We start from the raw sequence: 15,044 nt of genomic DNA, 5'->3' as shown, positions 1-15,044 counted from the left end.
CAGCCAGAGATTCCTATACACAAGTCGATGGTCCCTTCTTCATAAAGACAACCTCTCCGCATTTGCATGGGCAGTCAGTTGTGTTTATTTCCATTCGTTCACTGGATGTGGGTGTTGCTAGCATTTATTGCCCATCCCTATCATTTCAGAGAGCAGTTAAGAGCCAGCCACATAGGCCAGACCAGGTAAGGACAGCAGATTGCCTTCCCGAAAGGACATGAGTAAACCAGATGGGTTTTTATGATGATCTGGTGGTTTCATGGTCACATTACTGAAACGAGATTTTTTTAATTCCAGAATTATTTAATTAACTGAATTTAATTTCCACAACTGCCATGGCAGGATATGAACTCGGGGATTATTAGTCCAGACCTCTGGATTACTAATCCCAGTAACATTACCACATTCGCTTGTGGGTTTGAAGGCGATAATCGGGGAGGAAAGAGTCCACACAAATTGCACTCCTTAGGTAAAAGCTGGTACCTATAATAAAATCTCAAGGGATGACAAATCTAAGTCCAATTGACTGCCACTGTGCCAGTCTGAATCGTGCTGTTTGGAAGTTGTAACAAGCATTGCTGCTCTTTCAATCTCGGCTGGACTCAGGAATACCATCTTCCGAAAACGACACACTTTTATAAATATTTTTTGCCTGTGTTATATTCTTTTACTCCAAAGCTAGGCTCCTTTATCTTGCCTTCCTGTATTATTGCTCCCACTGCTATCTCTTTCACTGCATTTTCTGTAAATTACAGATTGTATCTGCGGGTAACAAAATAACCTGGGGTGAAGCAAATGGCTTGAGAGAGCAGCAAAGCAGAGAATTGCAAAAAATAAAATTATATTTTCTGTGAGAATGTCTTGCTTGTCTAAGGTGTCAGGAATTTGTTTTTCTCCCCTCCCCAAAACAGAAGTAACAAACACAAGCTGGAAAACATGCAAAAACTGGCCAAACAATACAAAATCAGTCCGAAATATAGGCCTATATTTACAATATTACTACAAATAATGGAGAGAGGAAATTTTCCTCATTTGTTGCTGTAACTATCACAGTGGACTCTCAATCACCATCTTTTGCATTACTCATCTATGCCGTAGTCACCTCAGGCTCCGATACTTAACATAAAAAGCTCTGCTTTACCAACTACCACTGAAGACGGAGGAATGGAAAAAACACTAAGTAGTATCAAAACTGCGACATAGAATCATAGAATGGTTACAGCACGGAAGAAGGCCATTCGGCCCATCGAGCCCGTGCCAGATACACATTTAGTTTACATCTTAAACAATCTTTCAATTAAATAAGGTGCCACTGTATTCTCTGTTGACACAAACCAATCTTTTCCAAAGATATTTTACATCAGGGTCCCTTTACGAGCTCAGTTGGAGCCAATAGGAAGGCATTGTATGTGTGAGTATGTGTTGCACGTGGGTGTCTCTTACACAGCTCCTGACAAATATCAGTATCATTTCACTTCATTGGATGTAAATTTTCATTTTGTGCAAGATTTCGCAGGTTAGTGCTCTTTTCTAAGTTCAGCCTCTTGCTTTCAGATTTGAAAAAATACTCAGCCACAAAACATTGACATTGCTTGCGTCTCATCATCCCAGCCCTGCTGTGTAAGCACTTACCTTGATAATGGAATTGGAATGAGCCTGGGTTTCCAAGTTGAATGCTTTGGAAATGGATAGAAACTTGATTGCTTGGGCTGCGAATCACCTGCCCCTTCATTAAAATCGACTCGTTGGCAAGAACAGTTGGTTTATCTCCATCGAGCCCTTCAATTGTTAGCATCTCTCCTTCGGACAGGCTGATGTTTTTGACCTGCAGAGAGAGATTGTGTGGAAAAGAGAGTTACAAAATGACCAATTACCAAAGTGTTGTGGCTCGAGCAAAGCAGAGATGGCATTGGAGCAGCAACAGAATTCCTATGCTTTGACATTTATATATTGCTAGGAGTATTATATACATTTAACTTTATCAAGGAATTTATGTATAGATGTTAAACTTAGCAGCCCTTCAAGTTAAATCGTAGCTAAATGCAAATTCAATGACCCAGTGCCCTTGGCATTGAGTTGTGTCATGAAGAAACATTGGTTGCAAATTAGGGCTCTAGCATTGTAATTCTATCTTTAGTTCATGTGAGAGCTGCACTGCCATATCAGACTGTTCCAGCCCACTCTAACCAAGTGTCAGAATAGCATTCGAACAAGTCAGTGGGTCAGTCTGGGCCACGGATATTGTGCAGCATTGGGAGGCAGTAATAGGAACGGAACACTGAAAACAGGAGGTACATAATGATTGCAAGTCCACCCCTCTTCAAACGTACATTACAGAACACTATTTCTGCATCTATTTTTCGATTTCCTGATACCATCTCTCAGTCTCTCATTCAGTAAAGAGTAGGTCACCTGAGCCTCTGCCTTAACTGAATTTTTGTTTCCATTGTCAGGATTTATTGCTCATCCCTACTTAACCATGTGAGTCAGATCAGGTTCCCTTCCCTGAAACATTTGGGATTTAACGATTCTGATGCCAGATTCATCAAATCCATAACTTGACATGATCTGGGTTGCTATTTCAGTATCGTAATCACTCGGCTACTGCGCCCTGCTGAAAGGATTCCTCCTTTTGAGGGAAGACATTGCCTCACTTAGTATCCCAGATTGTGAAGTCACTGCATGGAAAATTGGAGGAGAAGCATTATCCCTTCATTACACAATTGCTAAGCATCAGTATCCCTGTTACCATTCATCGGCTGCCTGTTCGAGCAAACCAACACAAACACCAAACATACAGAACTAAACTCACAGACGCAACTTTTTCTACAAACTTGCAAATGTAAAGGACAGCTAATGCTTTCTACAGTGCACTACTAGTCTAATTATGGGTGAATGACATTTCAATTAGTAACACAACCTTTTATTAAAATGTTAATTGTAATGCGTTTTTACTGCTTTTATTTTCTATAACTTTTCTTGTCTTGCTAACAGGGTCCCACATTTAGCCTCATGGTTAATTGTGTTCATGTATGTAATTAATAGCATGACGATATCAGAACGAATTGAAGAAAATATCAATGGAAGAAGAAAGTAACTGGATTGCCATGAAATCTTCCTGCTTAGATTTTAAAAATGTACTAAATGAATGGGGGAATATTTCAGGATTACAGAGACTAACTTATGTAAAATCACCAAAATAGTGATGTCCCCACCCACTCTTCATATTGGTGCAGGAGGGCAACAGCAGCAAAGAGTGATGTCATCAAGGTCCAGTAAGGTGATTGGAGTGTGGGCAGATACAGCAAGAGCAGCGAGGTCGGGGCGAAGGAGCGGTGAGAGACTGTGGAGGGACGTGATCGTGGCTCAGGGGAAGGGGGAGTTCGGGGGCCCGGGACAGCACGGGTCAGCCCACACCACTACATGTGTGCGCACTAGATCCGTGCAGCAGAGCTGGTCTCCAGTTGTCTTGGGTAATCCTTGCCACTGGACCAAGACCTAGCTCTGTCAAGGCCGTGCGATGGCTGGTGTGCAACGGTCACCACACGTTAAAAAAATCCACGCACAGGCATCTTTCACCCTTGAGGATATAGTTCGGGTCCTTCATTGAAACACCTGTGAACTCATCCTTTTTTGGCGTGGAAGCAAGTCATCCTCGCTTCGAGGGGCTGCCTATGATGATGATAATATCTCTGTCTACATGGTTTAGTTGAAAGCAAATTGATTCATTGGCAAAATATAGGATCAAAAAGCGTATAAATCTAAACTGAATAATTTGCATTAAAAAGTAAACCATTTAGTAAACTCTTACTTCCTATGTGTTATGTATGTAATAACTTGATAGACTGAATACTGTAAACTAACACAGGTACAAAGCTGGCTCTGTTTTATTAGGGCCCAAAGTGATTGCATTACAAGATGGCTTGCCTTTTATACCTGGGCTACACACACGTGCATACAGCCCAATGACCTCTGACAGTCGCGCCACCCGGTGGCTAGTAATCCCAAGCATACATACAATATTCCCCTTTAAGATATTAGTAACAGTCTTTTTACAAGTTGAACGGCTCCGGGGCTTTCCGCTCCCGAGTTGATTGTCTCAGTTCAACTCCAGCCTTGGCCGAGCGTTCTGAGTCAGTTATGACTGGGGGCCGGGTAGCTGATCTGATGGGAGTGGCAATGACCAGATCAGGGATTGAAAATCCAGATTCATTGATGACAGCGGAGTCCTCTGATGATTGAGGGTAGGTTGGTTGGTCACTGATTGTGTCTTCCTCAGACTGTTCTGTTTCATCTGTGTGCCGCAGCTTTATCTGATCAACATGTTTCCTGCATGTTTGCCCGTTCTTGAGCTTGACGATAAACACTCTGTTACTCTCCTTGGCCATAACAGTACCGGCGATCCACTTGGGACCTTGACCATAATTTAGTACATTAACAGAAATGTCGCGATCATGATATCACTGCTGACTTTGACGTCTGTATTCAACATGATTGTTCAAGTCAGGGTGGACAAGAGAGAGCTTAGTCTTGAGCTCTCTTCATCAATAGTTCAGCAGGGTGGATCCCAGTAAGCGTGTGGGGTCTTGTCCTGTAACTAAGCAACATGCATGACAAGCGAGTCTGCAGTGAACCCTGAGTTACACATTTCATACTCTGCTTGATGGTTTGTACAGCACGCTCTGCTTGACCATTAGATGCAGGTTTGAATGGTGCTGACCTCACATGTTTGATACCATTGAGTTTCACGAACTCTTGAAACTCCAGACTAGTGAAGCAAGGCCCGTTGTCGCTTACAATGATGTCAGGCAGACCAGGAGTAGCAAACATGACATGAAGGCTCTCAAATGGTAGCTGTGGATGTACTGGACGATATGACTATACACTCTATCCACTTGGAATATGCATCCACCATGACTAAAAACATCTTTCCCAGGGGAAGGGACCTGCAAAGTCGATGTGGATCCTGGACCACGGTTTAGATGGCCATGACCACAGACTCAACGGCGATTCTGCTGGTGCTTTACTTAGCTGCATGCAAGTGTTGCACTGATGCACACATGATTCCAGATCAGAGTCAATTCCAGGCCACCATCCATGAGACCTGGCCATGGCTTTCATCATGACAATACTGGGATGAGTGCTATGTAGGTCATGTACAAACTTCTCTCTGTCTTTCTTAGGCATAACGACATGATTACCCCACAGTAAACAATCTGACTGAATGGATAGTTCATCTTTGCGACAGTTGTAAGGTTTGGTCTCATCACCCATTTGCTTGGATATGGCAGACCAATCACCGCTAAGGACACAACATTTCACAACCGATAATATCGGGTCCTGGCTTGTCCATGTCTTAACTTGTTGAGCCGTGACGGGGGTTCCTTCACTTTCAAAGGCATCCATGACTAACAGTAGGTCTGCAGGTTGTGGCGTCTCCATCTCCGGTCTGGGCAACGGCAGACAGCTCAGTACATCGGCACAATTCTCAGTGCCAGGTCTATGGCGAATGACATAATCATAGGCAGATAATGTCAGCGCCCACCTCTGGATGCAGGACGAAACATTGGTATTGATACATTTGTTTTCTGAAAACAATGAAATGAGTGGCTTGTGATCTGTATCCAGTTCAAACCGAAGACCAAACAGGTACTGATGCATCTTTTTAACCCCATACACACAGGCTAATGCTTCCTTTTCTACCATGCTGTAGACTCTTTCCGCTTTTGACAAACTTTAGAAGCATACGCAACAGGTTGTAGTTTACCCGACTCATTAGCTTGTTGGAGCACGCAATCAACTCCGTAAGACGAAGCATCACAGGCCAATACTAGACGCTTACACAGACATAATGTACCAGCAGCTTGTGAGAGCAAAGCAGATTAGTAGCTTTCTCAAAAGCTCTGTCTTGAGACGCACCCCAAACCCAGTTGTCGCCTTTTCTTAGCAGCATGTGCAGGGGCTCTAATAAAGTGCTCAATCTAGGTAGGAAATTACTGAAGTAGTTGAGTAGACCAAGGAACGAATGCAGCTCCGTCACATTGAGGCTTGGGTGCATTTTTGATGGCCCTGGTTTTCAAGTCTGTAGGCCTGATGCCATCAGCAGCAATTTTCCTCTACAGGAATTCGACTTCCGGTGCCATGAACCTATGCAGGGAGACAGAGGGAAGTAGAATGGGGGCAGAAGCAAAAGATAGAAAGAAGAAAAGTAAAAGTGGAGGGCAGAGAAACCCAAGGCAAAAAGCAAAAAGGGCCACATTACAGCAAAATTCTAAAGGAGCAAAGTGTGTTAAAAAAGACAAGGCTGAAGGCTCTGTGCCTCAATGCAAGGAATATTCAGAATAACGTGGACGAATTAACTAGGCAGATAGCAGTTAACGGATATGATGTAATTGGCATCACGGAGACATGGCTCCAGGGTGACCAAGGCTGGGAACTCAACATCCAGGGATATTTAACATTTAGGAAGGATAGACAGAAAAGAAAAGGAGGCGGGGTGGCGTTGCTGGTTAAAGAGGAAATTAATGCAATAGTAAGGAAGGACATGAACTTGAATGATGTGGAATCGGTATGGGTGGAGTTACGGAATACCAAAGGGCAGAAAACGTGAGTGGGAGTTGTGAACAGATCACCAAACAGTAGTAGTGAGGTTGGGGACAGCATCAAACAAGAAATTAGGGATGCATGCAATAAAGGTACAGCAGTTATCATGGGTGACTTTAATCTACATATTGATTGGGCTAACCAAACTGGTGGAGGAGGATTTCCTGGAGTGTAGTAGGGATGGTTTTCTAGACCAATATGTCGAGGAAACAACTAGAGGGCTGGCCATCCTAGACTGGGTGATGTGTAATGAGAAAGGACTAATTAGCAATCTTGTTGTGCGAGGCCCCTTGGGAAAGAGTGACCATAATATGGTAGAATTCTTTATTAAGATGGAGAGTGACACAGTTAATTCACAGACTAGGGTCCTGAACTTAAGGAAAGGTAACTTCGATGTTATGAGACGTGAATTGGCTAGAATAGACTAGCGAGTGAAACTTAAAGGGTTGATGGTGGATAGGCAATGGCAAACATTTAAAGACATGGATGGACTTCAACAATTGCACATCCCTGTCTGGAGTAAAAATAAAACGGGGAAGGTGGCTCAACCAGTAGCTAACAAGGGAAATTAAGGATAGCGTTAAATGCAAGGAAAAGGCATATAAATTGGCCAGAAAAAGCAGCAAACCTGAGGACTGGGAGAATTTTGTAATACAGCAGAGGAGGACGAAGGGTTTAATTAGGAGGGGACAAATAGAGTATGAGAGGAAGCTTGCTGGGAACATAAAAACTGACTAAAAAGCTTCTATAGATATATGAAGAGAAAAAGTTTAGTGAAAACAAACGTAGGTCCCTTGCAGTCAGATTCAGGTGAATTTATAATGGGGAACAAAGAAATGGTGGAGCAGTTAATCAAATACATTGGTTCTGTCTTCATGAAGGAAGACACAAATAACCTTCCGGAAATACTAGAGAATTGAGGGTCTAGTGAGAAGGAGGAACTGAAGGAAATCCTTATTAGGCGGGAAATTGTGTTCGGGAAATTGATGGGATTGAAGGCCGATAAATCCCCGGGGCCTGATAGTCTGCATCCCAGAGTTCTTAAGGAGGTAGCCCTAGAAATAGTGGATGCATTGGTGATCATTTTCCAACAGTCTATCGACTCTGGATCGGTTCCTATGGACTGGAGGGTAGCTAACGTAACACCACTTTTTAAGAATGGAGGGAGAGAGAAAATGGATAATTATAGACCGGTTAGCCTGACATCAGGAGTGGGGAAAATTTGGAATCAATTATTAAAGATTGAAATAGCAGCACATTTGGAAAGCAGTGATGGGACCGGTCTATTCAGCATGGATTTATGAAAGGGAAATCCTGCTTGACAATTCTCCTATAATTTTTTGAGGATGTAACTAGTAGAGTGGACAAGGGAGAACCAGTGGATGTGGTTTATTTGGACTTTCAAAAGGCTTTTGACAAGGTCATACACAAGAGATTGGTGTGCAAAATTAAAGCACATGGTACTGACATGGATAGAGAACTGATTGGCAGACAGGAAGCAGAGAGTCGGGATAAACAGGTCCTTTTCAGAATGGCAGGCAGTGACTAGTGGGGTACCGCAGGGCTCAGTGCTGGGACGCCAACTATTTACAATATACATTAACGATTTAGATGAGGGAATTGAGTGTAATATCTCCAAGTTTGCAGATGACACTAAGCTGGGTGGCAGTGTGAGCTGTGAGGAGGATGCTAAAAGGCTGCAGGGTGACTTGGACAGGTAAAGTGAGTGGGCAAACACGTGGCAGATGCAGTATAATGTGGATAAATATGAGGTTATCCACTTTGGTGGTAAAAACACGAAGGCAGAATATTATCTGAATGGCGGTAGATTAAGAAAAGGGGAGGTGCAGCGAGAAGAGGGTGTCATGCTACATCAGTCATTGAAAATTGGCATGCAGGTTCAGCAGGTGGTGAAGAAGGCAAATGGTATGTTGGCCTTCATAGCTAGGGGATTTGAGTATAGGAGCAGGGAGGTCTTACTGCAGTTGTATAGGGCCTTAGTGAGGCCTCACCTGGAATATTGTGTTCAGTTTTGGTCTCCTAATCTGAGGAAGGACGTTCTTGCTATTGAGGGTGATATGTCCTTACTATACAGTATAAATGCACATGAGACCCATACTTGAGAGAAGGTCACTCTGTGACCAGTTACCTTTAGTACCAAGACCTCAAGTGACGAAGGTGGGTGGAGCTTCCCCTTTTATACCTGACTACTTGGTTTCTCCACAGTAGGCAATCGGCCTGAATCGAGAGTTCATCCTTGCGCCTATGAAACGGTTTAAATTCCTCAGGGCATGACCCGTGCGTGGCTGCCCAGTCCCCATTCAGGACACATTTCTTGATTAAAGACAGTAGTGGGTCTTTATTTGTCCAGACTTTAATGTGACGGGCTGTCACAGGTGAGCCTTCACTTTCGAAAGCTTCAACAGCTATGACCATCTCAGCAGCATGCTCATTTGCCCCCTTACTGGTGGCTAGTGGGAGCCTGCTGAGTGCATCGGCGCAGTTTTCAGTGCTCAGTCTGTGCCGAATTGTGTAGTCATAGGCGGCTAACGTAAGTGCCCACCTCTGTATGCGGGTCGATGCATTCGCATTTATGGCCTTGTTGTCAGCCAAAAGGGACGTTAGGAGTTTGTGATCTGTCTCCAGCTCAAATTTCCTGCCAAACAGGTACTGGTGCATTTTCTGTTACTGCATATACACATACTAGCGCTTCCTTTTCTACCATCCCGTAGCCCCTTTCTGCCTGGGACAGACTTCTGGAGGCATAAGCTACCGGCTGTAAGTGACCATTGGCATTCACATGCTGCAACACACACCTGACCCCATAGGACGAAGCATCGCACGTTAGAACCAGTTTCTTACACGGGTCATACAATGTTAACAGTTTGTTGGAGCATAACAAATTGCGTGCTCTATCAAAAGCCCTTTTCTGGCTGTTCCCCCCAGACCCAATCGCGAACTTTGCATAGGAGCACGTGTAGCGGCTCGAACAGCGTGCTCAATTTGGGAAGAAAGTTACTAAAATAGCTCAGGAGCCCCAGGAACAAACGCAGCTCCAACGTGTTACGGGGTCTCGGTGCTCTCTGGATCGCTTCCGTTTTGGACGCAGTAGGTCTGATCCCATCTGCTGCTACCCTCCTCCCCAGGAATTCTACCTCTGAAGCTAGGAAGACGCACTTCGCCTTTTTCATTCGCAGCCCTACCCGGTCCAGTCTGCGTAGCACCTCCTCCAGATTGTGGAGGTGTGCTTCAGTATCGCGACCCGTGATGAAGATGTCGTCTTGAAAAACCACCGTCCTTGGAATCGACTTGAGGAGGCTTTCCATGTTTCACTGAAAGATCGCGGCGGCCGAACGAATCCCGAACGGACATCTGTTATACTCAAACAACCCCTTGTGTGTCATGATGGTGGTCAGCTTCTTCGACTCACTTGCCAGCTCCTGGGTCATGTAAGCTGAGGTCAGGTCCAATTTTGAAAAAAGTTTGCTACTGGACAGCGTTGCAAAGAGGTCCTCCACTCTCGGTAGCGGGTACTAGTCTTGGAATGACACCCAATTGATGGTGGCCTTGTAATCGCCACATATCCTGACCGACCCATCGGTTTTGAGCACCGGCACGATCGGGCTCACCCAGTCACTGAATTCGACTGGCGTGATGATGCCTTCCCTCATCAGGCGGTCCAATTCGCATTCTATCTTTTCCTGCATCACATACGGCACTGCTCTGGCCTTGTGGTGTACTGGCCTGGTGTCCGGGTTTATGTGAGTCACTACCTTGGCCCCCATGAAAGTGCTGATGCCGGGTTGAAATAATGAATCAAATTTGTCCAGGACCAGTGAGCATACTCATTCCACAGAAGAAATTGCATTGACATCGCCCCATTTCCAGTTCATGACAGCAAGCCAACTCCTCCCCAGTAGTGTGGGACCATCCCACGGGACAATCCAGAGTGGCAACCTGTTCTCTGAATCTTTGTGGGTCACGACTACCGTGGTGCTGCCGAGCACCGGAATGATCTCCTTTGTATATTTCCGTAGTTGTGCGTCAATCGGCAATAATTTTGGCCTCCTGGCCTTGGACACCCACAACCTTTCGAACTGTTTAATACTCATCAAGGACTGGCTGGCCCCCGTGTCTAGCTCTATTAACACTGGGATGACATTGAGGAACACTTTCATCATTATCGATGGCGTCCTGGTATATGAACTATATATGTGCTCCACATGAACTCGCTGAACTTCAGCTTCCAGCGATTTCCCCCAGTATTCATTTGGCCTCGTAGGGCTTACCTCGGACCCGTCCTCCTCGTACATCAACCTGGCTGCAGGCTTCCTGCACATACGTGCCAAGTGACCGCTGACGTTGCAGTTTCTGCAGGTATATTGCTGATACCTGCAAGCTCTGGCTGGGTGTTTGCCTCCACACTTCCAGCATGAGCTGGAGGCCACATTGTTGGAAACAAAAGGTCCATTACCAGTCGATCGTCTCTGACTGTCCTTAAGCGCACCATTAACAGGTGTTGATGGCCCCATTACTGGCCGCATTGTCCATTGCGATGGCATGAATCGCCGTTCAGCCAGCCATTGTCTCTGTTGAATTCCCCCTTTGGGTTCGACTACAAGCCGGGGCATGTACGATTGCCCTTGTCTGCCTAGAGAACTGTGTGCCGCGTTAACAATGTTGACTCCCTGGTCGTTTGCCGCATTTGAGCCAAGATTTTTGTCATACATCATTCTGGTCTCTTCCTCCCCCGAGATAAATATCTGGGCTATCAGAGCCGCCGCTTCCAAGATCAAGTCTTTGGTCTCAATCAGTTTCCTGAAAACCCCAGTGTGCCCGATGCCCTCAATAAAAAAGTCTTGCAGCATCTCCGCTCTGCATGCATCTGGGAACTTACATAGGCTCGCCAGTCGCCGGAGATCTGCCACGAAATCTGGAACGCTTTGCCCTTCTTGCCGCCGGTGCGTGTAAAACCAGTGTCTCACCATGTGCATGCTGCTCGCCGGTTTAAGGTGTTCCCCGATCAACTTACTGAGCTCTTCGAACGTCTTGTCCACTGGCTTCTCTGCCGCGAGAAGGTCCTTCATCAGGGAGTATGTTGTGGATCCACAAACTGTCAGGAGATGAGCACTGCGGTAGTCGGCCGAATCCTTTCCCAACCATTCCTTAGTGACAAAACTTTTCTGTAGTCTCTCAATAAAGTCGTCCCAATCATCACCAACACAGTACCTCTCTTCTGTGCTGCTAGTGGTCATGCTCGCGTGGTTTAAATCCCAGTTTCTCATCGCCAATGATATGACCTTATTATACAGTATAAATGCACACGTGGCCCATACTTGAAAGAAGGTCACTCTATGACCAGTTACCTTTATTACCAAGACCTCAAGTGATGAAGGTGGATGGAGCTTCCCCTTTTATACCTGAAAGTCCAGGTTAGGAGTGTCTCCCATAAGTTCGCCCCTTGTGGTCAATGTTCTCAAGGTGTACAACTTAGGTCAGCTTGTACATGGGTTACAATGATAGTTGAATACATGACAGAGGGAGTGCAGCGAAGGTTCACCAGACTGATTCCCAGGATGGCAGGACTGACATATGAGGAGAGACTGGATCGACTGGGCCTGTATTCACTAGAGTTTAGAAGGATGAAAGCAGATCTCATAGAAACATATAAAATTCTGACAGGACTGGACAGGTTAGATGCAGGATGAATGTTCCCGATGTTGGGGAAATTCAGAACCAGGGGACATAGTCTAAGGAAAAGGGGTAAGCAATTTAGGACTGAGATGAGGAGAAACTTCTTCACTCAGAGAGTTGTTAACCTGTGGAATTCTCTACCGCAGAGAGTTGTTGATGCCAGTTCATTGGATATATTCAAGAGGGAGTTATATATGGCCCTTACGGCTAAAAGGATCAAGGGGTATGGAGAGAAAGCAGGAAAGGGGCACTGAGATGAATGATCAGCCATGATCTTATTGAATGGTGGTGCAGGCTCGAAGGGCCGAATAGCCTACTCCTGCACCTATTTTCTATGTTTCTATGAAGACGCACTTTGAATGTTTCAGTCTGAGTCCCATTTTGTCCAGACAATGTAGGTTGTTCTTCTAGGTTGTTCAGATGTTCAGCGGTGTCACAACCTTGGAACACAACGGTTCTAGGGACGTACTTCAGTATACTCTCCATAAGGTGGCCAAGGTTAGTAGGAAACTAGAAGATTGGGAAAATTTTAAATGACAGCAAAGAATGACTAAGAAAGCAATAAAGAAAGGAAAGATAGATTACGAAAGTAAACTTGCGCAAAACATAAAAACAGATCGTAAAAGCTTTTACCGATATATAAAATGGAAAAGAGTGACTAAAGTAAATGTTGATCCCTTAGAAGATGAGAAGGGGGATTTAATAATGGGAAATGTGGAAATGGCTGAGACCTTAAACAATTATTTTGCTTCGGTCTTCACAGTGGAAGACACAAAAACCATGCCAAAAATTGCTGGTCACGGGACTGTGGGAAGGGAGGACCTTGAGATAATCACTATCACTAGGGGGGTAGTGTTGGACAGGCTAATGGGACTCAAGGTAGACAAGTCCCCTGGTCCTGATGAAATGCATCCCAGGGTATTAAAAGAGATGGCGGAAGTTATAGCAGATGCATTCGTTATAATCTACCAAAATTCTCTGGACTCTGGGGAGGTACCAGTGGATTGGAAAGCAGCTAATGTAATGCCTCTGTTTAAAAAAGGGGGCAGACAAAAGGCAGGTAACTATAGGCCGGTTAGTTTAACATCTGTAGTGGGGAAAATGCTTGAAGCTATCATTAAGGAAGAAATAGCGGGACATCTAGATAGGAATAGTGCAATCAAGCAGACACAACATGGATTCATGAAGGGGAAATCATGTTTAACTAATTTACTGGAATTCTTTGAGGATATAATGAGCATGGTGGATAGAGGTGTACCGATGGATGTGGTGTATTTAGATTTCCAAAAGGCATTCGATAAGGTGCCACACAAAAGGTTACTGCAGAAGATAAAGGTACGCGGAGTCAGAGGAAATGTATTAGCACGGATAGAGAATTGGCTGGCTAACAGAAAGCAGAGAGTCAGGATAAATGGGTCCTTTTCGGGTTGGAAATCGGTGGTTAGTGGTGTGCCACAGGGATCGGTGCTGGGACCACAACTGTTTACAATATACATAGATGACCTGGAAGAGGGGACAGAGTGTAATGTAACAAAATTTGCAGATGACACAAAGATTAGTGGGAAAGCGGGTTGTGTAGGGGACACAGAGAGGCTGCAAAGAGATTTAGATAGGTTAAGCGAATGGGCTAAGGTTTGGCAGATGGAATACAATGTCGGAAAATGTGAGGTCATCCACCTTGGGGGGAAAAAAACAGTAAAAGGGAATATTATTTGAATGTGGAGAAATTACAACATGCTGCAGTGCAGAGGGACCTGGGGGTCCTTGTGCATGAATCCCAAAAAGTTAGTTTGCAGGTGCAGCAGGTAATCAGGAAGGCGAATGGAATGTTGGCCTTCATTGCAAGAGGGATGGAGTACAAAGGCAGGGAGGTCCTGCTGCAACTGTACAGGGTATTGGTGAGGCTGCACCTGGAGTACTGCGTGCAGTTTTGGTCACCTTACTTAAGGAAGGATATACTAGCTTGGAGGGGGTACAGAGACGATTCACTAGGCTTATTCCAGAGATGAGAGGGTTACCTTATGATGATAGATTGAGTAGACTGGGTCTTTACTTGTTGGAGTTCAGAAGGATGAGGGGTGATCTTATAGAAACATTTAAAATATTGAAAGGGATAGACAAGATAGAGGCAGAGAGGTTGTTTCCACTGGTCGGGGAGACTAGAACTAGGGGGCACAGCCTCAAAATACGGGGGAGCCAATTTAAAACCGAGTTGAGAAGGAATTTCTTCTCCCAGAGGGTTGTGAATCTGTGGAATTCTCTGCCCAAGGAAGCAGTTGAGGCTGGCTCATTGAATGTATTCAAATCACAGATAGATATATTTTTAACCAATAAGGGAATTAAGGGTTACGGGGAGCAGGCGGGTAAGTGGAGCTGAGTCCACGGCCAGATCAGCCATAATCTTGTTGAATGGCGGAGCAGGCTTGAGGGGCTAGATGGCCTACTCCTGTTCCTAATTCTTATGTTCTTATGTTCTTTATGTTCATCTGAAATATGGCTGCAGCCGAGCGAATTCTGAAAGGACACCTGTTGTAGATAAACAGTCCTTTATGAGTGTTGATGCATGTAAGTTTCTTCACTGTCTCGACCAGCTCCTGTGTCATGTAGGCCAATATCAGATCCAGTTTAGTGAACGACTTCTCCCCGGCTTGCGTTGCAAACAGGTCATCAGCCTTCAGTAACGGGTATTGATCCTGTTTCGAAACTCGGTTGATCATAATCTTGTAGTCTCCACAAATCTTGACAGT

General features: G+C 44.9%; 1 protein-coding gene across 1 annotated transcript in view; it reads right to left on the bottom strand.

Moving 5' to 3' along the window:
• Positions 1-15,044, bottom strand: part of sez6b (seizure related 6 homolog b) — a 901,253-nt gene that overhangs the window by 370,069 nt on the left and 516,140 nt on the right. Inside the window, exon 5 of the mRNA XM_070858015.1 lies at positions 1,633-1,825. Within this exon, the coding sequence (XP_070714116.1) occupies positions 1,633-1,825 (193 nt within the window). The remainder of the gene's footprint in view (positions 1-1,632; positions 1,826-15,044) is intronic.

This window comes from Pristiophorus japonicus, chromosome 16 (assembly GCF_044704955.1).
Source record: "Pristiophorus japonicus isolate sPriJap1 chromosome 16, sPriJap1.hap1, whole genome shotgun sequence".
NCBI classification, from domain to species: Eukaryota; Metazoa; Chordata; class Chondrichthyes; family Pristiophoridae; genus Pristiophorus; species Pristiophorus japonicus.
The sequence above is the reverse complement of the archived record's forward strand: the minus strand, read 5'-3'. Positions and strand labels throughout refer to the sequence as shown.